General features: G+C 39.8%; 1 protein-coding gene across 1 annotated transcript in view; it reads right to left on the bottom strand.

Annotated features, from left to right (window-relative positions):
* Positions 1–27,286, bottom strand: part of CNTNAP2 (contactin associated protein 2) — a 2,193,843-nt gene that overhangs the window by 775,445 nt on the left and 1,391,112 nt on the right. The window contains exon 13 of the mRNA XM_043463954.1: positions 16,304–16,423. Coding sequence (XP_043319889.1) covers positions 16,304–16,423 — 120 coding nt within the window. The remainder of the gene's footprint in view (positions 1–16,303; positions 16,424–27,286) is intronic.

The following is a 27,286-nucleotide window of genomic DNA, read 5'->3' as shown; positions in this document are numbered from 1 at the left end:
AACTTCTATCTTCCTTTTTTAAATAGCAAAAACTATTATCCCCTTTTACTTTCCAATACTGCACAAAAATATCTAAACAGGACTGTAATTACTGACAGCCAAACCTGTACTGTGCAGACAGGCAACATGATAACACAATTCCAGCATTCACAGAAGATTCTAAGCACTCAGGTTTCTTCAGTTCAGTTCAGTTCAGTTGCTCAGTCATGTCTGACTGTTTGCGACCCCATGGTTTGCAGCACACCAGGCTTCCCTGTCCATCACCAACTCCTGGAGCTTGTTCAAACTCATTTCCATCGAGTCAGTGATGCCATCCAACCATCTCATCCTCTGTTGTCCCCTTCTCCTTCTGCCTTCAATCTTTCCCAGCATCAGGGTCTTTTCTAGGGTCCAACTCTCACATCCATACTTGACTACTGGAAAAACCATAGCCTTGACTACATGAACCTTTGTTGGCACCATCTGCAGTGATTTTGGAGCCCAAAAAATTAAAGTCTGTCACTGTTTCCATTGTTTCCCCATCTATTTGTCATGAAGTGACAGCACCCCTAAATACACACAGATTCTCACAACGTGTTGCCGTATGGAGGAAGTAGTCAAATGTTGTATGAGAGTCACAGTATTTCACTTTCACCTAGGAATGGAGATTAGGATTTCAAATATTAAAAATGAATATTGTTTGTGGGGATATTGAATCTTTCAATAAATAGCATCTAGAATTTTCAAAGGGAAGACAGAAGTCAGAGAGAGTAGTGGTGGTGGAACTATGATAGATAATAGATGATTCTCTCCCCTGAGAGAGCAATTATTCTATTGCACAGTGTGTTCCATTATATTTTGTTTCCATGTAATATTTAATTTGATTTTTGGTCTCTGATCTCATCTTCCTCTAGCTTTTGTTTGTGGAATGTAGGAAATAATAGCAAACTGATATAAAATAGATGTTGAAGCAAAGGTAAGTGTAATTAGTAATAGACATAGGGCTTGCTAGCTCTCAAACAAAACCTTCACACAGAAGGTCTTTAAAAATCATTTGGGCTATTGTTTTCTGTATGCACAGGCAGGAACAACTTAGAGAACATTTGAAAATGCTCTGTTTGAAAATACCTTCTTGATATTTTGATTCTGCTTGCTATTCACTTTGAAATGGAAATACCACTGGGAGAGGTAACATTACATTAAAATGTTAAAGTCATGTCAAATCTCTTGTCTTCTATCCAAAGGAGAACATTGTAGGGGAGGCTGTGGAAATAAGAACATAAGAAAGAAAGAAAGGAGCAAAACAGAATGTAAAGGAAAATGGTGTCCATGTTGGCCTAGAACTACAGTTAATAACCAGAAGGAGTGGTCCAGAGTTATGATTAATAAGTATAGGAACATCGCTGATGATAACTATTCTGAAGACATAATGCTGTGCTTTATTTACATTTAGCCAGTATATGAACAATGTTATATGAATACACAGAAGAACTGTACAAAAAAGATCTTCATGACCCAGATAATCACAATGCTGTGTTCACTCACCTAGAACCAGACATCCTGGAATGTGAAGTCAAGTGGGCCTTAGAAAGCATCACTACAAACAAAGCTAGTGGATGTGATGGAATTCCAGTTGAGCTATTTCAACTCTTGAAAGATGATGCTGTGAAAGTGCTGCACTCAATATGCCAGCAAATTTGGAAAACTCAGCAGTGGCAACAGGACTGGAAAAGGTCAGTTTTCATTCCAATCCCAAAGAAGGGCAATTCCAAAGAATGCTCAAACTACCGCACAATTGCACTCATCTCACATGCTAGTAAAGTAATGCTCAAAATCCTCCAAGCCAGGCTTCAGCAATACATAAACCATGAACTTCCAGATGTTCAAGCTGGTTTTAGAAAAGGCAGAGGAACCAGAGATCAAATTGCCAATATCCGCCTGATCATCGAAAAAGCAAGAGAGTTCCAGAAAAACATCTATTTCTGCTGTATTGACTACGCCAAAGCCTTCAACTGTGTGGATCACAATAAACTGTGGAAAATTCTGAAAGAGATAGGAATACCAGACCACCTGACCTGCCTCTTGAGAAACCTGTATGCAGGTCTCGAAGCAACAGTTAGAACTGGACATGGAACAACAGACTGGTTCCAAATAGGAAAAGGAGTTCATCAAGGCTGTATATTGTCACCCTGCTTATTTAACTTATATGCAGAGTACATCATGAGAAATGCTGGGCTGGAAGAAGCACAAGCTGGAATCAAGATTGACGGGAGAAATATCGATAACCTCAGATATGCAGATGACACCACCCTTTATGGCAGAAAGTGAAGAGGAACTAAAAAGCCTCTTGATGAAAGTGAAAGAGGAGAGTGAAAAAGTTGGCTTAAAGCTTAACATTTAGAAAACTAATATCATGGCATTTGGTCCCATCACCTCATGGGAAATAGATGGGGAGACAGTGGAAACAGTGGCAGACTTTATTTTTTTGGGCTCCAAAATCACTGCAGATGGTGACTGCAGCCATGAAATTAAAAGACGCTTACTCTTTGGAAAGACAGTTATGACCAACCTAGATAGCATATTAAAAAGCAGAGACATTACTTTGCCAACAAAGGTCCATCTGGTCAAGGCTATGGTTTTTCCAGTGGTCATGTATGGATGTGAGAGTTGGACTGTGAAGAAAGTTGAGTGCCGAAAAATGGATGCTTTTGAACTATGGTTTTGGAGAAGACTCTTGAGAGTCCCCTGGACTGCAAGGAGATCCAACCAGTCCATCCTAAAGGAGATCAGTCCTGGGTGTTCATTGGAAGGACTGATGCTGAAGCTGAAACTCCAGTACTTTGGCCACCTGATGCAGAGAGCTGACTCATTGGAAAAGACCCTGATGCTGGGATGGATTGAGGGCGGGAGGAGAAGGGGACGACAGAGGATGAGATGGCTGGATGGCATCACTGACTCAATGGGCATGGGTTTGCGTAGACTCTGGGAGTTGGTGATGGACAGGGAGGCCTGGTGTGCTGCGATTCATGGGGTCGCTAACAGTCGGACATGATTGAGCGACCGAACTGAACTGAACAATGTTAAAGTAACCATCTTTGGCAAGTTTTTCCCAAATTTATAGCTTATATCAACGAACTTTCTTTTACAAATTTTTGGTAGGTGGCCTGGATGGTTATTCACATGTTTTGTGGTCCACAAAGACAGTTTGATATAATTGCATGTGTATTAGATAGTTTATACCCAAGACTTGGCAAAATAGGCTTGCTCAAACAAAAACACACACATTATGGGTGGTTGGTGAGCATTTAAAAAAACAAGATTTCAGAAGTGGATACAAGTGTATATGTTGCATTTACCACTGCTTAGTACTTCATGCTTTATTAATTCGCATAAATTTATTTTAGTTATGATTTGGGGGATGTGTTTTTATTGGTGAGATTACCAAGGTTCATCTAAATTGGTTGGGTAAAATAGAGACTCCTCCTGACTCTTGCATCAGAAGGAGAAGGAATCTAGGGAGACCTTTGTTGTTGTTGTTCAGTCACTAAGTTGTGTCCAACTTCTTGCAACACCACGGACTGCAGCGTGCCAGGTGTCCCTGTTCTTCACTGTCTCCTGGAGTTTGCTCAAACTCATGTCCGTTGTTGATGCTATCCAACCATCTCATCCTCTGTCACCCTCTTCTAGAGAGCCCCTTATCTTTTACTTTTCATAGGACCAAGATTGGGTTCTTGTATAGTTCTTTTCATCAATTGAATCAGAGGATTCTGGTTGATTCCAATTATAAAGTAAACTCAATCTTGTTTCTAGAATGTTTTCATATTTTCTGTGAGAGAAGCATCCACACAAGGAAAAGTTGGAAACATTAATGGGATAGAGAGTTTGGACTTTCAGATTTAAAGAACACCTTGTAAGGGCAACTTTTGAGCCTATTGCTAATGGATTAAAGATCTAAATGTAAGACCAGAAACTATAAAACTCCTAGAGGAGAACATAGGCAAAACACTCTCCGACATAAACCACAGCAAAATCCTCTATGACCCACCTCCCAGAATATTGGAAATAAAAGCAAAACTGAACAAATGGGACCTAATGAAACTTAAAAGCTTTTGCACAACAAAGGAAACTATAAGTAAGGTGAAAAGACAGCCCTCAGATTGGGAGAAAAATAATAGCAAATGAAGAAACAGACAAAGGATTAATCTCAAAAATAATAAACATTTGCCTTCTGATTATAGGTGAGCAGACTTTTGTCTCACACTTGTGTCTTACATAGAACTGAGATTGATGGAGAAGTTACTTAGACCTACTCATGAGTGCATGCTAAGTCACTTCAGTCAAGTCTGACTCTTTGTGACCCTATGAACTTTAACCCACCAGGTGCATTTGCCCATGGGATTCTCCAGGCAAGAATACTGGAGTGGGTTCCCATCCCCTCCTCTAGGGACCTTCCAGACCAGGGATCAAACTTGCATCTCTTTTGTCTCCTGTATTAGCAAGCTGGTTCTTTACCACTAGTGCCACCTGGGAAACCCCAGACATACTCATCTATCTCTTACTAATGGCAGCTACTTATATGTACTAAAAAGCCAGAGTAGCACAGGTCTATTTGGAACAATGCATCCATCTATCAGTGCCAACTATACACCAGACACTGCTGGATTCAGGAGCGAACAATACAGACATCCCATCTCACATCCTAGATGCCAGTTAACCACAAAAGGGGAAGACGATTTTTAAATAAGAAGAGCAATAATAATTTATATTATTTTAGTTAAAAGAACCAAGGGCTTCTAGAATGATTCAATCTATTAAAAAGGTAAAAAGTGACACATTTATGCCACTAAAAGATAAGGAAGCCTCTCATTCTCTCACTGTTGGTCTCATTCAAACCTATATTCTTTATGCAAACAGCTTTTTGTAAACTGTATTATAGATGCACCCATGGATGATAAGATGTTTAAATACTCATTAGCTGCTTGGAAAATTTTAAAATCTGTTTGTGTCTCAGTTCACCTGGCTTCAAAATTGGAATACTAATACCTCCCTGGGTTATGGTGAGGAACAGATGAAATGGATAGAATACTACAACAGATGAAGGCATCTATCACATTCTCTCTTACAGAGTCAACAATAAACAGTTTAAAATGATAACATCTTTTGAACAAATAAGGAAATACTAATTGATATTACAATTTTCATATTTTAATAAATGTTTAAAACTTGTGTTTAAAAAGACTGGTTCTAAGGCATTAAATCAGAGAATTACAAATCAATATGAGAATTCCTGGTTAAGATGTTGAATAAAGACTGGCATCTAACTTTTTGCCTCCTAAAACTCCAGTAAAGCCAGAGTATATTTATGTATACATATACATTCATAAATATATATGATAAGTGCACAGACATATTCAAACTAGGACAGTATTGAGAGCAAAAGGCAGAGCTATTTATAGCTACATCAGGGCAAAAAAAATTAAGATGGGATTATATTGAGCATACAGGACACGTGGCCACTCTAAGCAAGTAGTTGTTCAGTCACTAAGTCATGTCTGACTCTTTCTGACCCCCATGGACTGCAGCTTGCCAGGCTTCCCTGTCCTTCATGATCTCTCAGAGTTTGCTCAAACTCATGTCCATTGAGTCGGTGATGCTATAACAAAGAGTGAAGTTAAAAATCAACAAGACCTTCTAACTCTTAATAATAAACACATAGCTAGTAATTATTAGGAATCTGCAGGTAACTGAGGAGATTCTAGGACACAAAAAATTGAGAGAAAATGAGCAGGATAAAGGAAGTCAGAGAAAACTGAGGGGAAGGAAAAAATGTTATTATCCTTGAGATACAATAATGAGTCTGCAGATATGAAGAACAGTATGCTATTAAAATGGAACTTCCAAAAAACAAAAAGGAGCTCTTTGATTTAAAACCAAGATGAAAATCATTCTAGAAGGAGAAAGCAGAGAAATCAATCATAAATAGAAAAATAAAAAGAGGTTTGAGGAGTTGCCAAGTGTGAAAGTAAGCACCTAGCCCAAGGATGAAAACAGACCTATCCTAATGCCTGTTGTGAAATTTCAGAATATTGGGGAGTAAAAGAAAGTTCTTCTAATTTTTAGGGAGAAGGATAGGTTGTATTAAGGGATTGAGAAATTGTCAGAGAATGTGCTATCCCCAAATGAGGGTGTAAATTAATATGAAAAAGACATAGGAAATGGGAAGCTTGAGGTCTGACATAGTGGGAGATGAGGAAATTATTGGGTGAATAAACACAGGTGGGTGAGGGGAGATTTCATGATGAGGGATGCCCCAGATAGAGAGAGCAAGCAGTTTGGATTGGATAATGGGAAACATCAGCAAGACATCCTCTATAATTTTATAGTCTTTTAAATACTGAGAGCACAATATGTCAGATTCTACTCTGTACTTGGCTTGCAGCGATAATGCACTAATAAAATTCAAGATCTAACACCTGATGAGATGGCACTGATGTAATAATAGTAGAAATAAAGTGCACAATAAATGTAATGCACTTGAATCATCCCCAAACCCTCCCCACTACACCCTTTGTGGAAAAATTGTCTTCCGTGAAACCGGTCCCTGGTACCAAAAAGGTTGGGGGCCTCTGAGCTCGTGCATTAGTTCACCTGTCAAAAGCACGCTACCATCTCTCAGCCCTGACACCTATAGGTACACCAAGTGAGCTTAGAAACAGAAGGGGCAAGTATGGTTCCAGTGAAGAGAAAATAAGCCACACATATTTCTACATCACAAAGGGCTTCCCAGGCTGCTCCAGTGGTAAAGAATCCTCCTGCCAATGCAGGAGAGGCAAGAGATGCAGGTTTGATCCCTGAGTTGGGAAGATCTCCTGAAAATGACAACCCACTCCAGTATTCTTGCCTAGAAAATTCAATGGACAGAGGAGCCTGGTAGGCTACAGTCCAGAGGCTCACAAAGAGTTGGACATGACAGAAGCGACTAAGCACACACATGTATCAGAAAATGAATAACTGTGATGATGATCACGATGAGGATCTAGTAAGTTCTTATACAGTCTTATGCTTCAGTGCTGATTTTGTTCAAAAATATGAGTAGAAACAGGATATGAGGTTAATGATTGTGTGAGGGGAGGCTCAGCCCTAATGACCTCCTCGGCCCATAAACACCACAAGAAGATTTCTGACAACTTCATTCACAGGTATACCTTTTTTCAGGTATTTTCTCACTTGTCATAAATGAGACAAATGCAGTCATGTGGCTATCACTTACGTTGGGCATGATGAGATTTAGGGCTTCTGCTTAAATCAATCCCAGAAACAGGACTCCAATATTTGCCAGTTTAGGCAATGTGTCATGCTAGGTATAGTTTATTATTTAAGTTTCTCAGTTGCATCAATTAGACTAAGAGGAAAGATAAAAAGACAGACCAGTTGCTACATGAGATTCTCTTGCTAAAATTGCCAGGAGTCTTTCGAAATGGAAATTGATTTACTGAGAAGGAATGAAAGGTGACTCAGCAAACTGGAAAACCTGGGGACTGGAAAGAGAGGAGCTTGGGCACAGTGGCTTTAAGTTTAGTCAGAAGGGAGGAATTCCTAGTAAGTGTGAGGTTATTTCTGCACTTTGAGCTGATTTAACTGGATTTCCCAAAGCCTTTTTTCTCCCCCTTCTTTCCACCTGCCGGATGTACAAGCTGATGTCTGTAGACTAGACTAGATTTCAGACCCCAAATGACAGAGGAAGCCAGACAGTAGTCCATCGTCATAGACAGTGTGAAGCCATTCTCCATTTTTGAGCAGGTTTTGAAATCGCACAACCGAGACAGTGCTTTCAAAGCACCAAAAACGCAATGTGTTTAAAATACTGTGTAGGCAGGTATGTACAAAAGTTTGAAGGTGGGGCATTTGCATTGGGGTACCGTTTTGGAGGCTCAGAGGTGGCTGAGCTGACTGTTCTCGATCTAAGACCACTCCAGCTTGGTTTCACTTGGCACCCTGCCTTCCCTTCCTGGGTCCTGTCTGACGGCGTGGGCTTCACCAGACCTCTTGTAGCTCCCCTCTGCCTTCCTTGATTTAAAGTTCGAAAACCACTTGAGGACTTTTATAGTATTAACCTATCACTGTGACTGACACACAGTGAAGAGATTTCAAAGGAACCTTGGCAGGTAGAAGTCATCCGTGGAATAGGAGTGGGAATCTGAATGGGAGTCTTGGGCGGGTGGGTCATCAGTTACAGAGACGAGCTCTCCTTTCAGGCTGCGTTTGATCACTGAGTTGGTTCCTAGATTTTCAATTGAAACTGTAGGAACAGAATTGAATTCAAAGATTTATACTGATTGTGAGGAACTGAAATAGCTGAGCGCGTGAAGCAGGAGTTGCTGAGTGATTACAAAGGTTTATAACAAAGACAGCTTGTGAGAAGTCTACGAAAAGGCGACGATGTGAAAGAAGACAGGAGAACTATTCTATGTGCGGGTTAATGTTAACGACAGAGGAAGTGAACTAGGTTAGGAGACAGAAAGACGAGGGCAAATGCCTTTGATGGGAAAAAATAAAAATGAGTGGAGGGAATAAAATGGAAGAAGACAGTGTTTTGAGGCTTATACTTTAAAATGTGAATACATCAGAGAGACAGTGCATGACACTCCAGGAACATGAAGGGGCGGAAGCATAGTGCCGCCTGGCCTGCGGATGTTAATAAGCTTTCGAAGAGAAGAAAGCCGTGTGTGTCCTCATTTCTAGCCAGTTTCCTTGCAAGAACAGGGAATGAGGTGCTGCAATCATATTAAATATTACTGATGCTATGCAATACAATTCCATTCAATCTCATTACCTCCTCAAGCCAGGTTTTGTTAGATTCAGTTTAAGATTTTACACTGAAAAAGTAACTAGACATTGGGAATAGGATTTAAATCGTCCTAAAACTCGGGCATATATGTCTCTTCCTTTTTGGATTTCCTTCGCATCTAGGTCACCACAGAGCACTGGGTAGCGTTCCATGTGTATGTACAGCTGATTCACTTTGCTGTACCCCAGAAACTGACACGGTGATGTATAGCAACTCTATAACAATAAAAAAAGGGGAAAATGTCAGGCTTAAAACCTAAGGAATAATTAACCCATGTACACAAGAAATACAAAAGTTATTCTATAAAAGCTCTCAGAAATTTGTACCAGATAAAATACTCCTGGCTGAATTAAGAGCTAAAATTGATAATAATTGCTTAATGGTTTATAAACTGATTTCATTTAAAATGTGTTCTCTGATTAAAAACCCCAAGGCATCAGCGGGACAATTAAGAAGTAAATAGTTTACGGCAAAAATGCTGTCCTACCAGAGATAATGAATTAGAGTTATGTAAGGAAGTTTTAATGATAATGAAAAGACATGAATAAGAGATGCTCGCTTCAGAAATCACCTTTAAATCAGACTACAGAATCCAAAATGAGGCGTATGCACACATCTGGCCACGAGGGTGAGTAACACACACACTCGGGCACTCACACACATACATAATGCATGTACACACACATGTACACACAGCAGCTATGAACTCTGGCTCCAGACCACACGGAAGTCAGTCTCCATAACCCACTAGATGCGCAACTTAGGACTTAATTTCTGTGAGCTTCAGTCTCCTCATCCAAAAGGGGAATACAAGTAACAGCACATATTCCATGGGGTTGTTGTGAACCATTAGAGGAGTCAGTGTGTCTGATCCACTTAGAATAGTGCTCAGCATTTAGATTCCCCTCAATACTATATACATAACTATAAGCATAAAACATAAAATCTTATCACACATCACCTAACCTGTTAGTAATTCTAATCTCAGCTGGTAAGCAATTTTTATTTTTGCTTATCTATGTTTTCAAGTTTTCCTATTTTGACCAATATGATGAAAACCACAAGTAATAAATAATAAATCTTAAATTTTTACAAACTAAGTGTGGCACTGTTCCTCAATAGGTGAGACTCTATGTAGCTGGAATTATGAATAGTATGCACAGCGTAAAAAGAACACAAAGCATTCCCCCAGTATTCCCAAACCCTGGTGTATACGCCCTGACCCTATTCCTTGAGTGTGGGTGAGAAATGTATATATACGATGGGTTATCACTCCTGCGGTTATGTTACCCTATATAGCAAAGGTTCTCTATGCTCTGTGATGACCTATGTGGGTGGGGTGGGGAGGGTGGCTCCAGAGGGAGGCGATGTGCGTATACATATTGCTGATTCACTTCCTTGTACAGCAGAAGCTAACACAACATTGTAAAGCAATTATCCTTCAATAAAATAAAATGACTAGCTGGTACAAAAATCAAAGCAAACAAACAAACAAACAAACAAAGTGAAGAGATTTTGCTGGTGTCTGCAAGGCCCCCTAGTTGACTTGAGTTAATCGAACGAGTATTATACTGGGTGATTATGAGGCATGGCCTAATCACATGCGCTCTTGAAAGCGAGTCGAGAGGTCAGAGATTCTCCCATTGTCATGACATGAGAAGGAGGCATGGCTGGGAGCATCCTCTAGGAGCAAGCCACAGCCAAATGGCCAACAAGAAAATGGGACCCTCTGTCTTAAAACCTGAAGGAATTTAATTCTGTCAACAACCTGAACAAACGTGGAAGAGGATGCCAAGCCTCAGATGAGATCACAGCTCTGCTGACCCCTTCATTTCAGCCTGTGAGGCCCTGAGCAGTGAACCTAGCTAACCTGTGCCGGAGTCTTGACCCATGAAAACTATGATATAATAAATTGGTGCTACTGAAAGCAGAAAATAGAGAAAGAACTGCTTTGCTTTGCTGAGGGGTGGGTGGTGGTGATGGCAACAAGGAGTGTGGGGCAGGTTCATGATTCTTTCTAATAGAGCCCAAGAGTCCCGCCCCAACAGCCCATGGCCACCCCCGCCCCCTACACTGCACTACAGAAACTTATGAGAGGCACATGATAAATAAAATTATATTACTGAGTGCAAGTGCTTAGGAACTTGAGTAACAAGCTCTCTATAAATATTAGATTAAAAAGACATGAACAGCTTTTACCATTATAGAGGATAATAGAATTTGATCAGCTAAATCCCAGGGCTTTATAAAGCACAAATTATGTAAACAAGCTTAATGGTTTTTTGATAAAACTACAAAAGTAGTGCTAGGAAGAATGCAGGAGATATTCCTTACTTGGAATTTAAGCATCACATCAAACAGCACAGATGTTTACTTAATTTTTAAAAAATTAAATATGAATGCAAAGAGAGTTATAAAGATGAATTCAAGGATAGAATATTGAGGAAAGCACTGTTTTTGATTTAAGGATAAGCAGTAATTTTCCAAGGAAAATGGCTGGATCTAGCTTTATTTACTATTGATATTATTAATCACTGGGAAGAGAGAACTAAATGAAGCTTTAAATATAAAAACTCAAGATTTCTAGAAAATGTTGATAAGCATCTTAAGAAAATAGAAATAAGAAGCTGAAGTGTTAGAAAAGTATTCAAATGAAAGATATAAATATATGATAAAATGCATTCATCAAAAATTATATTTATGACACCAAATTTTCAGAGAGAGAATAGAAATTGAGGTGGAGGGTGAGGATAACAATGACCACATCTTATAATGTGCCCTAAGATCTTAAAGAGGAAACCAGGCTTTGACGTGCACAGAATGATGGATTCTTCTACAAAAGATTCAATGAATATATTCTCTCCTCAGTGTCAACTGAGTGCTTGAGATGTGTCATTTAGGGCACTCCCTAATTTCCAAGTGATGAAGCACTCAAGTATAGATAGTCAAAAGGAGAATTGCATAGTAGAAGAACTGCTTTATGATAAGAAATGAAGAGTGCCAATTTATGTCAAACGTGGCCAAGAAATGAGTAAATTCTAGCTTGTTTGAGGCAAGAGGGTTTTGTCTCTAAATTATGTGAGTAGTTGATATTTTTCTTTCATGTTTCATATAAATAACAGAGTTTTTCTTTTTTTTTTTTTTTTAAGAAGAGAGGGCATTGTAGAGATCAACTCAGTCTACCGAGACTGGATTGTGGTGAAGGAAAGTACAGCGTTTATTGCAAGGCACCAAGAAAGGAGTACGGGCAGTTTATGTTCAAAGAACTTGAATTCCTCAATGGCTTTCAGGTAAGAAATGTTTAAAGGCAACATGAGGGGTGTGGGTCCTAGGGTGCATGACCAGCTCCTGCACAGTTCTCTGTTTGGTTGATGGTGAGGTAACACAGTGATGTTTCGGGTATCTCAATTATCAACCTTTTGTTACAACCTGTCTGGGATCTAGATACTGCTGGTCAGCATGCAGCTAACTTTTTCCATCTGGTGGAGGTTTTCATATCTGCAAAATAACTTAAGGAGGTGGCTCTGGATATTATCTATAGCCCTTAAAAAAGAACTAAATGTCTTGACTTTATTTTAAGGTTAAACTATAAAGAAAGCTGAGTGCTAAAGAATTGATGATTTTGAACTGTGGTGTTGGAGAAGTCTCTTGAGAGTCCCTTGGACTGAAAGGAGATCCAACCAGTCCATCCTAAAGGAGATCAGTCCTGAATATGCACTGGAAGGACTGATGCTGAAACTGAAACTCCAATACTTTGGCCACCTGATGCAAAGAACTGACTCATTTGAAAAGACACTGATACTGAGAAAGATTGAAAGTGGGAGAAGAAGGGGACAACAAAGGATGAGATGGTTGGATGGCATCACCGATTTGATGGACATGAGTTTGAATTAACTCTGAGAGTTGGTGATGGACAGGGAGGCCTGGCATACTGCAGTCCATGGGGTCGCAAAGAATCAGATATAACTGAAGACTGAACTAAAACTATTCTTATTTTGTCTTCCTTGATTATTTTCTTTTGTTTCTGCATTTTGTCATTTCTCTGATTAAATTTTCTCTTTGGAACTAAGGGAAGGCATAGGAGACAAAGCTTTTTCACAAACAAGAGGTGGGGTTCATGGAGGATGGGAGGAGTCTAACCTAGAAGGACCAAGGGAACTTTCTCATTCATTATATATATTTTCATTGATTCAAAGTCTCTCTCCATCCTCCCAATCTTCTTTATAAAGTCTTTAGGATCCAAACAGTCAATTCAATATCCACATGGATGACCCATTTGTCCCCAGAATTCTCTTAGACACTTTTCCTCTACTTATTACATTTTTACACAAAGAATATTTCATCACTAGAAATCTATCTATTGAGTTCCTAGGACTACATTCCTGGGATACCTTTTCCCAGTTTACAATCCTCTAAGTAATATTATCTTTTCTCATATATTCATATGCTAACAATTAACACATTTTTATCTCTAACCCAAACATCTTTTCAGGGCTTATTAAACTGCAAAATTTGCACCTCAACTGAGATGGCATATAGCACTTCATATTTAAATAGGTCAAAACTGAATTCTTCAAATTCTTCTAAATCTGTTCTTTCCTTTATTTTGCATGTCTCCAAAATGGCACTGTAATTCACTGAGTTACTTAATCCATATATTCAGGAGTTATTCTTGATAACACTCTTCAACCATCCTTCTCCCATCCTTCACAAATCCTTCACTATTTCCCAGAGTTTGCTCAAATTTGTGTCCATTCAGTCAGTGATGCTATCTAACCATCTCATTCTCTTCCTCCCTCTTCTTTTGCCTTCAATCTTTCTCAGCATCGGGGTCTTTGCTGACAATACTACCTTCAAAGTACATCTGAACTGCATCACTTATTCATCACTTAATCTATCACCACCCAATTCCAAAGAAGCATCTTTTCTTCCCTGGACCTTTACTATAGCTTCAGAACTGGGTGCAGTGCTTTCAGCCTGTCATTCGTGGTACTCAAAGTGGTACTGATCTTGGTATTGATCTTGGGTGGCCTTGGCTTGAAATAGCTTGGAGCCAGGCATGGGTTCCCAGTCAGTCACTGAGTCACACCCTCATGGCAGTTTGAATCACTTTTATGGGTCATTTCTCCTGGTTTTCCTTTGGCCAGTCATTTTGATTTGCCTGGTTTGCAGTCCATATTTTGTGTATCTCAGGATCCTCCCATGTGTTCACACCTATCTGTTAGCCAAGATGGAATCTACCAAAGAGGCATCTGGGTAGAACATCCCTTGACATCATTCCCCTTTGGCCTGCAAGGAGCCTTTTCTGTGCATGTGTGGTTGGGGAGGGCTCCTGACTTCGGAAATGAGAAAGATGAGGTCTAAGCAGGCCCATTCTCCTCCTTCAATTGTCCTGCTATTCTTGTTTTGGAGTTTCTGTCAATAGAAAATGAATCTCCAATTGTTTTACCCTGGGGGGCCCATCTACCTCCTGCCTCAGTAGTTTTAATTGAGACCCACTCATTCCCCTGTTTAAAACCTTTCCATTGCTTCCCACCTGCTACATTGAAATATAATTGAAAAATAAAAATCTTTTCTTCCCCCCAGTACCACCATCCTTACTTCCTGGTCTGCTTTGCCCCTGCCTGTCTCCTCCACTTCATTTTGGGCCCCTACAGTCTTATTATGCTTCAGTCACTTGGGTTTTCCTTTCTTAGAAGAAAATGACTTTTTTCATGCCTTGGAGTGTAAATTTTCAGGGCTTCTCTTCCTTCCTCATCTTTTTGAGTGCCTTGTCTTCATCCATATGCTACATTTTGGCTAAAATGTTGCTTCCTAGGGAGGTTTTTCTTTTTTTAAATGCTCTATCCAAAATAAATCATTCTTCACAATTCCATTACTTTTCTCTGCAGAAAAATTACTTATATTTGTTTACTTCTTTTAGTGCTTGTTTTTATTATAAGTTGTGAACACCATGAAGGCATTTATGATATCAATTTATTCTCACATGACACAATTTTTGACAAAATAGTAAATATATGAATGGAAAAACCTAGGGAAAGGATCCTAGAGGTACATTTAAATATTCTTTTTCCTTTTCACAAAGTCTATGAAGAAATTCACATTTTTTTCTTGTTTCTGTGTCTATTACATATTTTAATTGCATTTTATCTTTTAGATAATGTAGATTTTATATATAGTTTAAGAAATAATACAGAGGCCACCTCACATTGGTCAGAATCAGTTCAGTTCAGTTCAGTCACTCAGTCGTGTCCAACTCTAGCCATCATTAAAAAATCTACAAATAATAAATGCTGGAGAGGGTGTGGAGAAAAGGAAAACCTCCTATATTGTTGGTGGGGATGTAAAATAGTGCAGCCACCATGGGAAACAAAACAGAAGTTCCTCCAAAAGCTAAAAATAGAGCTGCCGCATGATCTAGCAATCTGATTCCTGGGCATATATCTGGACAAAACCATAATTCACAAAGATACAGGCATCCCTATGTTCATAGCAGCGCTATTCGCAATAGCCAAGACATGGAAGCGAGCTGAATGTCTACTGACAGATGAATGGATAAAGAAGATAAAGTACAATTACAGAATGGTATATTACTCAGCCACAGAAGAAGAACGAAAGGATGCCATTTGCAGCAACATGGACAGACCTAACGATGGGCACACTAAGTGAAATAAGTCAGAAAGAGAAACACCATATATCACTTGTATGTAGAATCTAAAATATGGCACAGATGAACTTATCTACAAAACAGAAACGACTCACAGACATGGAGCGCAGACCTGTGGTTCCCAAGTGGGAGGAGGCTGGGGGTGGGATGAACCAGGAGTCTGGGATTAGCAGAGGCAAGCTGGAATTTAAAGAATGGGCAAACAAGGTCCCACGGTGTTCAGTTCAGTTCAGTCGCTCAGTCGTGTCCGACTCTTTGCGGCCCCATGGACTGCAGCACGCCAGGCCTCCCTGTCCATCACCAACTCCCGGAGTTTACTCTAGCCCATGTCCATTGAGTCGGCGTCACCGGATATGAAAAGGATACATATGTGTATAACTGAATCACTCCGCTGTGGAGCAGGGTCTGGAGTGGCCTCTGCGCTTCCTCTCCCGTGTTCAGTGTGAGTGGTTTGAGAGGCGACACTAAACTTCCCCAGTCGAGGTTCTTGTGGCGGCTTCTTCATGGGCCAGCTCTTTCTGTGGACTTCAACCTTTCAATTTCACTCTCTACTTTTTCCTCTACATGCTGATTTTTTTTAACGCTAATTATTAACTGTTCAAATCAGAAGGTGGACTCAAAAAAAAAAAAAACACAAAAAACTCAGTGTCAAACTACACTTCACCGTTTAGCCTAACAAATCCAGCAGTCTTTAGCTTCATTAATGTATTGACAAGAACACAGCACAGGAGAAACAAACATCAATGGTGCTGTTTATTCTCAGCATAAAGAAAAGCAATCTTCATGAAACATAAATAGGGCATCGTTACCTGTCATGTTGCAGTAAACTTTCAGAGGCCCCAGCGGTCCACTGCCATCAGGATCTATCCAGTAGTAATTTGAGGTCTGTCCCAGGTGTTTGTACGCTTCACAGGAAGGCTCATAGATGGCTGGAAAGAAAGACCCTTCATGAGCTCAGCACCCAGAAAGGGGCCTCCCCAGACCCATGACCCAGTTACAGACCAAACGCTACTGAACCAGTGCTTAGGAGCGTATCCTCAAGTTGGAACGAGCCCTCTTTTCTCTACAAGTAAACTCATAATTTGTTTAGTCCACAAGCATTCTTTCTGACCTAACAAGGACAGTAAGTTACTGCTATGACTTTATAGTTGGGGAAAGGTCTAAAACAATTTAATAAATTGTTGAATACATGTAATGTTTGCTTAAAACAGGTACTCATGAGCATTGAAAAATATTTAGTTTATACTTATTTATAGATATCATCTCCTTGCTATAAGGGGCTTAACTGAGAGACCAAGAATATTGATTGCACTGTTGGTCTATCAGCTAAGAGATCAGAGAAAATCTGACCCCCGCCACACACATACAGAGACAGAAACACACACAAACACACTTCTGCATATTTAGCATACATTTCCTACAAAAAGCATGTGATTGCTAATCTAAGATGTGCCTCTGCTTCATTTTGTTACAAGTGCTTTAATTACCTCAAATCTAGTTTTTGTAAAAAAAAAAAAAAAAAAAAGACATTTATGTAATGAGGTTGCAGGTTTTCATAAAGTTCCTTTTTGCTCCCTTGCTCCTAGCACATTTTCTTTTTTCACAGAGAATGCACCTGGCTTCAGAAGTGCTGAACGGACACTGACATACCTCCTTTATAGCTGGAACTTCTAAAACAATGTTGTGAAAACTTTTAAATATAGCTCATCTATTTCTGCTTTATGGACCATGGCAAAGCCTTTGACTGTGTGGATCACAATAATCTGTGGAAAATTCTGAAAGACATGGGAATACCAGACCAACTGACCTGCCTCTTGAGAAACCTGTATGCAGGTCAGGAAGCAACAGTTAGAACTGGACATGGAACAACAGACTGGTTCCGAATAGGAAAAGGAGTACGTCAAGGCTATATATTGTCACCCTGCTTATTTAACTTCTATGCAGAGTACATCATGAGAAACGCTGGGCTGGATGAAGCACAAGCTGGAATCAAGATTGCCAGGAGAAATATCAATAACCTCAGATTTGCAGATTACACCACCTTTATGGCAGAAAGTGAAGAGGAACTAAAGAGCCTTTTGATGAAAGTGAAAGAGGAGAGTGATAAAGTTGGCTTAAAGCTCAACATTCAGAAAACTAAGATCATGGCATCTGGTCCCATCACCTCATGGCAAATAGATGGGGAAATGGTGGAAACAGTGGCTGACTTTATTTTTTTAGGCTCCAAAATCACTACAGATGGTGACTGCACCCATGAAATTAAAAGATGCTTAATCCTTGGCAGGAAAGTTATGACCAACCTAGACAGCATATTAAAAAGCAGAGACATTACTTTGCCAACAAAGGTCCATCTGGTCAAGGCTATGGTTTTTCCAGTAGTCATGTATGGATGTGAGAGTTGGACTATAAAGAAACCTGAGTGCCGAAGAATTGATGCTTTTGAACTGTGGTGTTGGAGAAGATTCTTGACACTCCCTTGGACTGCAAGGAGATCCAACCAGTCCATCCTAAAGAAGATCAGTCCTGGGTGTTCATTGGAAGGACTGATGCTGAAGCTGAAACTCCAATACTTTGGCCACCTGATGCGAAGAGCTGACTCATTTGAAAAGACCTGATGCTGGGAATGGGACAATAGAAGATGAGATTGTTGGGTGGCATCACTGACTCAATGGAGTTCAGTTTGGGTAAACTCCGGGAGTTGGTGATGGACAGGGAGGCCTGGTGTGCTGCAGTCCATGGGATCGCAGAGTTGGACACGACCGAGCGACTAAACTGAACTACATTGACTTTATGAGGGATTTGACAGAATTTAACTAAGACCTACTGAGACAGGAGGTAGATGGCTCCCCCCACCCCAACACAGGGTAAAGCATTGGAGATTCATCCCCTAAGGACGAAATTCCAAGACAAGAACAGCAGGGCAATTAAACAAGGATGTTGGGCCCTGCCCAGACCACATATTTCTCATACCTGAAGTCAGGAGACTTCCCTGACCACATGTGTGCAGAAAAGCTCCTTAGAGGTCAAAAGGGGAGTAAAGTAAAGGGGTGCTCAACCTATATGCCTTTGCCATCTCGGCTAAGAGATGCATGCACGCACATGGAAGGGTTCTGAGATATAGCAAATATGGAGTGTGGACCAGGCAAATCAAAATGATTGGCCAAAGGAAACCTGGAAGAAATGTCCCATATAAGTGATTCAAACTTTCAAGGATTCTCCTTCTGAGTCTGCCTGAGTATCTATCCACACATACTATACTCTTTTTTTCTTAATAAATATTTTACTTGCTTCACTGTTTTCTGTCTTTGTGGAAATTCTTTTCTGCAAAGCCAAAGGGCCAGGGCCCTTGACACTGGCCACTCTTCTAGTGGCTAGGATCTGGTGCTCTCACCATCAGGACCTGGCTTCAATCTCTGGTTGGGAACCCAAGCCCCACTCCGAGCCGTTGCAGGCTGAGGTCACTCGAGATCATTACTATTGGTAAAAATCTATATATTGATAAGTGGAGTCTTTTGGAAAAGTGCCCTTGAATTCAACACTCCCAGCATCTGCCCTTTCCTAACTTATGAAGCAGGAGGTCTGACTCTGGGACTGCCTCTTTCTACTTCCCTCTCCCAGGTTCTCCGTGCCTCCCTTTGGCTCTCCATGTTTCTTCTTCCCAAAGATGCTAGACCTTAAATTCTATTTCATTTCAGCAAACACAGCACACTACAACAGTTCTGAAATGCTTTGATTTACTCAGGGCTTGCTTTCCACTTGCTTTGTTCCTTCTGCAAATAATCACTGAGCCCACATGATGTGTTGAGCAGTAGATTAGGCAAAACAAGTACATCTGTGAACAGCACAGTTCCGGGACCTTTGGAGCAAGGGCTGTTCACTCAGTTCTCAGCCATTGCTCATTCACAAAGTGCAACTGGAAGAAAATGTGGCTAAAGTGTTAAGCACAGCCACACAGTTTTGTCCCAGTGATCAGTGGTAAAGAACACAGAGGCCAATGCAGGAGATGAGGGTTTGATCCCTGGGTCTGGTAGATTCGCTGGAGAAGGAAATGGCAACCCACTCCAGTATTCTTGCATGAAAAATTACACAGACAGAGGAGCCTGGTGGGCTACGCCCAAGGGGTCGTAAAGAGTCAGACACGACTGAGCAACTGAGCATGCAATTATTAATATGCCACTTTCCACCTCCCAATTATCAAATTTAGATAATAAACTATGGTTGCTCTAATTCTGAATGCCATAACAAGTAAAGTAAGGCAATAAAAGACAGCAAAGAAATATTCTTTAAACTTTCAGCAGAAAGGTGATATACTTTGAGATAGGTTCTAGAAAGAAGGTTCCTTGTAGCAGAACACAATAGATCTTAGGGAAGAAATTCAGAAGGTAACGAGAGCAGGTAGGCTACACTTGCCATTTGCGTGCATGCTCAGTCCTGTCTGATTCTTTGCGACGCCATGGACTGTAGCCAACCAGGCTCCTCCGTCCATGGAATTTTCCAGCCAAGAATACTGGAGTGGGCTGCTATTTCCTCCTCCAGGGGATCTCCCCACCCAGGGATCAACCTGATCTCCTGCATTGGCAAATGGATTCTTTCCCACTGAGCCACCTGGGAAACTCAATACTTCCCAAAGGGCTATGGTGAGATGGCCAGAGCTATTATGAGAAAGAATCAAACAAATAAGACAGGATAAAGTAGATGGAACTGAGCACATGTTTTAAGATCAGGAGGTGGACATAGTCAGAAAGAAAGAATACCTTAAATTCACAATCTCTGAAACCAACTGCCTTATTAACTTTTGACAATCTTCCTTCAGATTATTATAATTATTATGTACAGTTCAAAATCACCCAGAACATAAGGTTTAAATTCTTAGGTTTTCCAATTAGTCTGTTCAGCCAATCTACCATTAGAAACTGTCAGCTTTGTCTTCCAGCTCCCCCCCTGTCATTTTCCTTATCATCTGATATCTGGTCTATAACAATCATCTTATTAAGTGATTGCTCTACCCAAATATCTCTTCACTCCCCACCCAATTATGCTTTTTTGATCCATTGATGGTCTAGTGCTAAAACATTACTTTAAGTTAAATGTGTAATAGTTCTTCAGCATCTCTGACAGTGTGTCCCAGATCGCCACCTAAGCATGCAAAACCTTCCGAAATCCTTACAGATCTCATTAGGTTTCAGCAACTTGCTGACATCAACCTTGCTCTCTGCTCAGGCGAATCTGACAAAAGAACTTATTTAACCTATGTTTACCCTTTCTGGGATTGCCTGTGGTTTTCCACAGGCCTTTTTCTCAATCTGTAAAACTTCTCCGTCAGAGTTAACTATGAAGGAACAAGTGTTAAGAAACAGGGCTCCAGTCAAACACATCTAAGTTTAAATTCTGACTCCACCAAGCACTAATTATATAACCTTGGCAAAGACATTTAATCTCATGTAGCCCTGTCTAGGGAAAAGGTATCATAGGTATGTTAATTAATGGTTATATGTGCTCAGTTGTGTCCAACTCTTTGCGACCCCACAGACTGTAGCCTGCCATGCTCCTCTGTCCATGGGATTTTCCAGGAAGAGGGTTGCCATTACATTCACCAGGGGATCTTCCCGACCCAGGGATTGAATTCACATCTCTTGCATTGACAGGCTGATTCTTTACCACTGAGCCATCAGGGACACCCCTATATTAATTAATAGGTGGAGTATTTATTGTTAATACAATAGTTATTATTTAGGCACCATTAACCTTTTTCCTTTCTTAAGGAGACCTTCTCTAATCAATACATTCTGCTTTCTGTACAGTCCAGGGCTCATCTCACAAATTATAGTCAATGTAAGACTTGATTGACTGCTGTTAATTAAAACATGTGTGAAAATTTTACTTCCTAATAAGATTGTGAACTGTCATGAGGACAGGGTCTAGAAAACGTGCTTTTCCTTTTTACTCTATATTAAGCTATTAATAACCTGGTAGGTGTTTAAGAAAGACTATCGGAATGAAACTTAAAATGTACCTACCCTTCATCCTGTTCTGATTTTGACAAATGATTAGTTGGCTTGCCAGAAGAAGTCTATCCATATGAAAGCACACTTGGATGATAGTAAGTAGAGGGAACTGCTAACATTTCTGTGTAAGCGTACAAACATTTTGAGCACCCAGTTGAAAGCATGTGGATAAGGGAAGTTTGGATAAGCAAGAAGCTCTTCATTTTTCTTCAAAGTGTGACAATTATTCCGCTTGTTTCTAACCTAAAACAGGTTTATTGGCTGCTTTTGCCTCATCAACACAAATAGAAAAGCAAAACTTTAGTCCAAACTCTATCATGTGTGAAAAATCACCTGGAGAGCTTGTTAAGACAGGGATTCCTGGGCCTCACCCCAAAGAGTCTGACTCAGTAGAGAATTTGCAGTTCTAACAAGCTCCCAAGTGATGCTCATACTGCTGGTCCTGACTGCATTATGAAAAGCATGGCTCTAATCTTGAAAAAATAAAAATTAACTCAAGAAGGGTGGGCTAATTCTTTATTTATTTTTTAATATAAATAGGAAAAACAGGTCACTGCAAGGCAATACAGTACAATCTTAAATAACATAAGGCTAGACTGCCATCTCACTTCACTCAGGATAATAAAAATAGAACTCTAAATAAACTCTAAATAAAAATACATGTCAAAAGAAATATACTTGGATGGATGTGCAGAAAAATATTTGGAAAGAATTGTTTCTGTTTCCAAAATACTGTTGTTACTTTTGTTACCGTTGAGTATTACTCAAACAGTAACAGTGGTTTTCTTTCAATAGTAAGATTATGGATGATTTAAAACTTCATAATTTTCAGTGTTTTCCACACTGTAATGTGCATAAGTATATTATCATTAAAAATACACTTGCAAAATACATACATGGAATAATAGCACTGAGACAAAATGGCAAGAACAGATGTATATAGTAAAATTACATTCATTCTGTTCCTCACTTAGAAATTAAGAGACTTTTGTTCAAATCTCCTTTCTGTCTTTTACTACCTAGACACTCCCCTTAACTTTTCATTTTCTCAACCATAAAATGAAGGCAGTAGTACCTCCTCCACCAAGTTAGCATAAGTATCAAGTGAAATCACACACTTTGTAAACTAAAAAGCATTGAGTGCATGGATATTTTAATGCACAGAAGTATTTAGCATGCCTCAGCCAGTTACCTCTGTACCCAGCGGACTCCTATCTGGGTTGCACGTTTTGTACATATCAAGCCCCAGGGAGATGACAGCACAGAAGAGGCTAAGTCAGCAACCACTGACGAAAGAGAGGATCTGAGCTATGGTCAATGAATGAGTTTTTCTAGTAGACTGCAGGAGAACAGAAAGGCAATTGGACTGATGGCAAAATAAATAGACTCATCAACTTCACTGATTTATTGGATGAGTAACTTTTCTGTTTCAACTCCTACTCCCAAATAAAAGTTCTCATATTATTGTACATATTCTTAAATAAATCTCAGGTGTTCAGAAATATGACTGTTGAACACATCATATTGAATTTCATAGCTTATAAAAATCCAGAAAGTGACAAATCCTAAGTACTTATTCATTTTCATTAAATATTGATTATTGTCTGTGTGACTCATATTAGCTGTCGTGCAAAATGACAAACCACTAGTGTATCAGTTTCACTGGGCCACTGCAACAATAACCAAATGCTCAGTGGGCTGAAACAAATCTATTACCTTATAATTCTGGGGGTCAGATGTTCAAAGTAGGTTTTGCCGATAAATAAGGCTGTGTTCCTTCTGAAACCCTCTAAGGGAGGATCCATTTTCTTGCTTTTCCCAGCTTCCAGAATCTACCTGCATTCCTTGGTTCATTTTCCTATTTCTTCATCTGCAAAGTCAGCTGTGGTTAGTGGGGTCTTTCTCATGCTCGACTCATTCTCTGCTTGACTGTCACCTCTCTCTATTTTAAAGAACTCTGGTTACATCAGAACCACCCAGATAATCTGGGGCACTCTCTTCACGAGAAGGTCTTCACTTAATCATAGTCTCTTTGCCATATAAAGTAATATATTCATAGGTTGCACAGTTTAGGATATAGACACGTTTGGTGGAGAGAGGATTATCCTGTCTATCACAACTATATAAAAATACTGTGATTGCTCTATATAAAGAAAAATTTTTATTAAGTACCTAATGTACTCCCAGTGTTGTTGATTAATGAAAGATGTCAACACACCGGTAGAGAGAAAAGCAGGGAGTTTAAGAGCAAAGATACGAAATAGGTCTAAAGCACTAAGAAACAAAGCATGACTTAAGGAATGTTTCGGGTAAAGACAGGGTACAAAAAAGGAAAAGGATAAGTCTCAGTAGCATGAGTTGTTGTAGAAAATGGGAATGGGAATCAGGTCAGGGAAATGCTAATACATTTAATGAGCAGATTTGGGTGACTCTTAATATTTCTTAGTGGTAGCATCTGTAGAAACCAGATTATAAGAAAAGGAATTATTTGGTGGAAAGGGGTTGGGGGTGACCACATTATTGTAGGAGTTTAAACTATAAGAGGTAAAAAATAGAAAAAAAGTTGATAGAGATTGCCAAGTAAAAGGAGGGAATTTTTATTAGGATATGTGAGATAGATTCATGTTTATTTTTAATAGTGTAGTTTCTGGTTATAAAGAAAATTTATAATCCTTGGATTAATCCTGAAAAAGTAACAAATAATTAAAAAAAAAAAGAAACTTCTGTTTCCCTAGCTCCCTAAGTAAATTTGGGGAAATGTGTGTTTCATTCTTCGGAATGCCAGGTCCCTATCCTACCTCATTTCTAGATCTTCTTCAAAGGTATGAGATGTCAATTAAATATCAGAATCCAGGATACATAATGGCCAGGTTTTACTAGCGGTTGTTACAGACTCATTATTCGGCTCACTATCGGCCGCCAGGAAATAAGCTCTAAATCTGATAGTCAATTTCAGAGTCTTAATAATACATAAACAACAACTTTGCCTGTTAATGCATCTTTACCACCACTAGCTATACTGATTTAAAATAAAAGAAAAAGTTTACTTGGCAAAAAAAAAAAAAAAAACAAAGCTTTTCATTATTGTTTGATTTGAAAATTTACTTTCACATATACATTGGAAAGGTTTTAAAATCTTCTATGAAGTGTATAGTTATGCTTTTTGCCCACTTATTTATTGTCAGCTATTTTCTATTGACTTAAATCGGTTAAGTTATAAATGAAGATTAAAGTCTGTGTTATCATATTTGTCTTCCTTGATTTTTGCCTTATCCCCTCGAATATGTCGTTTTGGATGTATAATATTTTGTTATCAACTCTATTAAGATTTCCCCTTTAAAAACGCTTTCACAGCTCTTAAGTGTGTAAAATTATCTCCCATTTGTGGCAGTAAAAGTCTTGACTCTCAATGCTAAGGAGTTAGTACTTACTCTAAGCATAGGCTAAAGAATTTAAAATAATGTAGTAATATTATCAATTTTGTGTTTAAGAAGTATCTCCTGACACTTGTGTGGACACATTGCATGCTCAGTCACTTCAGACGTGTCCAACTGATGAGACCCTATAGACTGTAGCCCACAAGCCTCCTCTGTCCATGGGATTCTACAGGCAAGAATACTGGAATGGGTTGCCATGGCTTTCTCTAGGGGATCTCCCTGACCCAGAGATTGAACCCACGTCTCCTGCAACTTCTGCATTGCAGGCAGATTCTTTACCACTGAACCACCTTGGGCAGGTCAGGAAAGTTAATATCAACTAAGAGACTATGATGGGCTTTCCCAGTAGCTCAGTGTTAAAGACTCCACTTGCAATGCAGGAGATGAAGGAGACACAGGAGAAGCAGGATTGATCCCTGGATCCGAAAGATCCTCTGAAAGAGGATATGGCAACCCGCTCCAGTATTCTTGCCATGAAAATCCCATAGACAGAGGAGCCTGGTGGGCTAAGGTCCATGGGGTTGCAGAGTCTGACATCACTGAGGCAGTGAGCATGCACATACAGAGACTACTGCAAGGGGACTGGGAAAGTAATCATACACACACATATGATGGAAACACAGGCCCCTGGAAAACAAAAGAGAAAAGCACACGTCTGTGATTTGTGTCATGCCTCCATTTCTTACATAAACACTGACTCAAGAAGGGCACATCTATGGGTTGAAATGTGTCCCCCAGTAGGTGTTGAAGTTCTAACCTTCATTTGGAAATGAGATTTTTGAAGGTGATTAAGTTAAGGAATCAGTGCTGAATATTCATTGGAAGGACTGATGCTGAAGCTGAAACTCCAATACTTTGGCCACCTGATGCGAAGAACTGACTGACTCATTTGAAAAGTCCCTGATGCTGGGAAAGATTGAAGGCAGGAAGAGAAGGGGATGACAGAGGCTGAGATGGTTGGATGGCATCACTGGTTCAATGGACATGAGTTTGAGTAAGCTCTGGGAGTTGTTGATGGACGGAGAAGCCTGGCATGCTGCAGTCCATGGGGTCACAAAGAAACAGATGCGACTGAATTGAACTGAACTGAAGTTAAGATGAGCTCACTAGGGTGGCCCCTAATCTAAGGGAGCTGACCCCATAAAAAGGGGAAATTGGGACACATAGACAGATACCTATAACAGGAAGGCAATATGAAGACACAGGGATAGGGACTTCCCTGGTTGTCCAGTGGCTAGGACTCCACACTCCCAATGCAGGCTGCCCAGGTTCAATCCCTGGTAAGGGAGCTCTATACTGCATGTTGCAACTAAAGATCCCACATACCACAAATAAGACCCAAACCAGTCAAATAAATACATAATTTTTTTAAAAAGACACAGCGATAACACTAACCATAATCAAGGGGTGCCTGAGGCTCCCAGGAACTACAAGAGAAATATGTAATAGATTCTCCCTCACAGCCCGTAGAAAGAACAATCAAGAAGACACCTTGGCTGCAGATTTATAGCCTCAAAACTGTGAGGCAATCCATTTCCCTTACAGTCATTCTGCTTGTTACTTTGTTACAGTATCTCCAGGTATCTTACACAGACATACAATCGCCAACTGACTGAACTAGCAGCTCCACTCCCACTTCTGAGCTCCTCCAATGTTCTTATAGATGATGGGGAGGACTCTCCACCATGTTCCCGAACCACCATTTTAATAAAGAATATCAACCTGATAAAATAGTTGCTTTTGGACCACTCTGTGTGAAGTCTTAGGCCGGTGCTCTGAATAGTACAAAACAACAGCTCTCTGATCTCTGCGATGCTGATGAGCTGAGAAAGGCTCTCCAAGCCCTCTTCTATGTCTCATGTTTTGAGAGGAGCAATTAAGCTTGTGAGATGCATCCCTTTTGTTACTACCTTCTAGAGCATACTGATTGCTTGAAGTGGGCAAGGATGAACCATGTTAGAAAGTTAATCACAAGTCAAAAATGAACACATACTTAAAGGTCACCTTTGGAACATCATAAGTAGTCTTTTCCTAATTGCACAGAGAGGGAAAAGTTCACTTCTAATGATTTGATATAAAACTGAAAAGAAGCATAAAATAACTTTATGGTTCATTTACTAATAAATGCTATAACATGACATTTTGAGTATTGATAGTTTATGAATAACCTCACTTTCTTCCTCTCTGATATTGGAGGTGACCCAGAACTTATTACAAACTTGCTATATGGATGTGAGAGTTGGACCAACAAGAAGGCTGAACGCTGAAGAACTGATGCTTTCAAACTGTGGTGCTGGAGAAGACTCTTGAGAGTCCCTTGGACAGCAAGGAGATCAAACAGTCAATCCTA

Source organism: Cervus canadensis, chromosome 3, assembly GCF_019320065.1.
Source record: "Cervus canadensis isolate Bull #8, Minnesota chromosome 3, ASM1932006v1, whole genome shotgun sequence".
NCBI lineage: Eukaryota > Metazoa > Chordata > Mammalia > Artiodactyla > Cervidae > Cervus > Cervus canadensis.
Note: the sequence above shows the minus strand (reverse complement) of the source record. Positions and strands in the feature narration are given on the sequence as shown.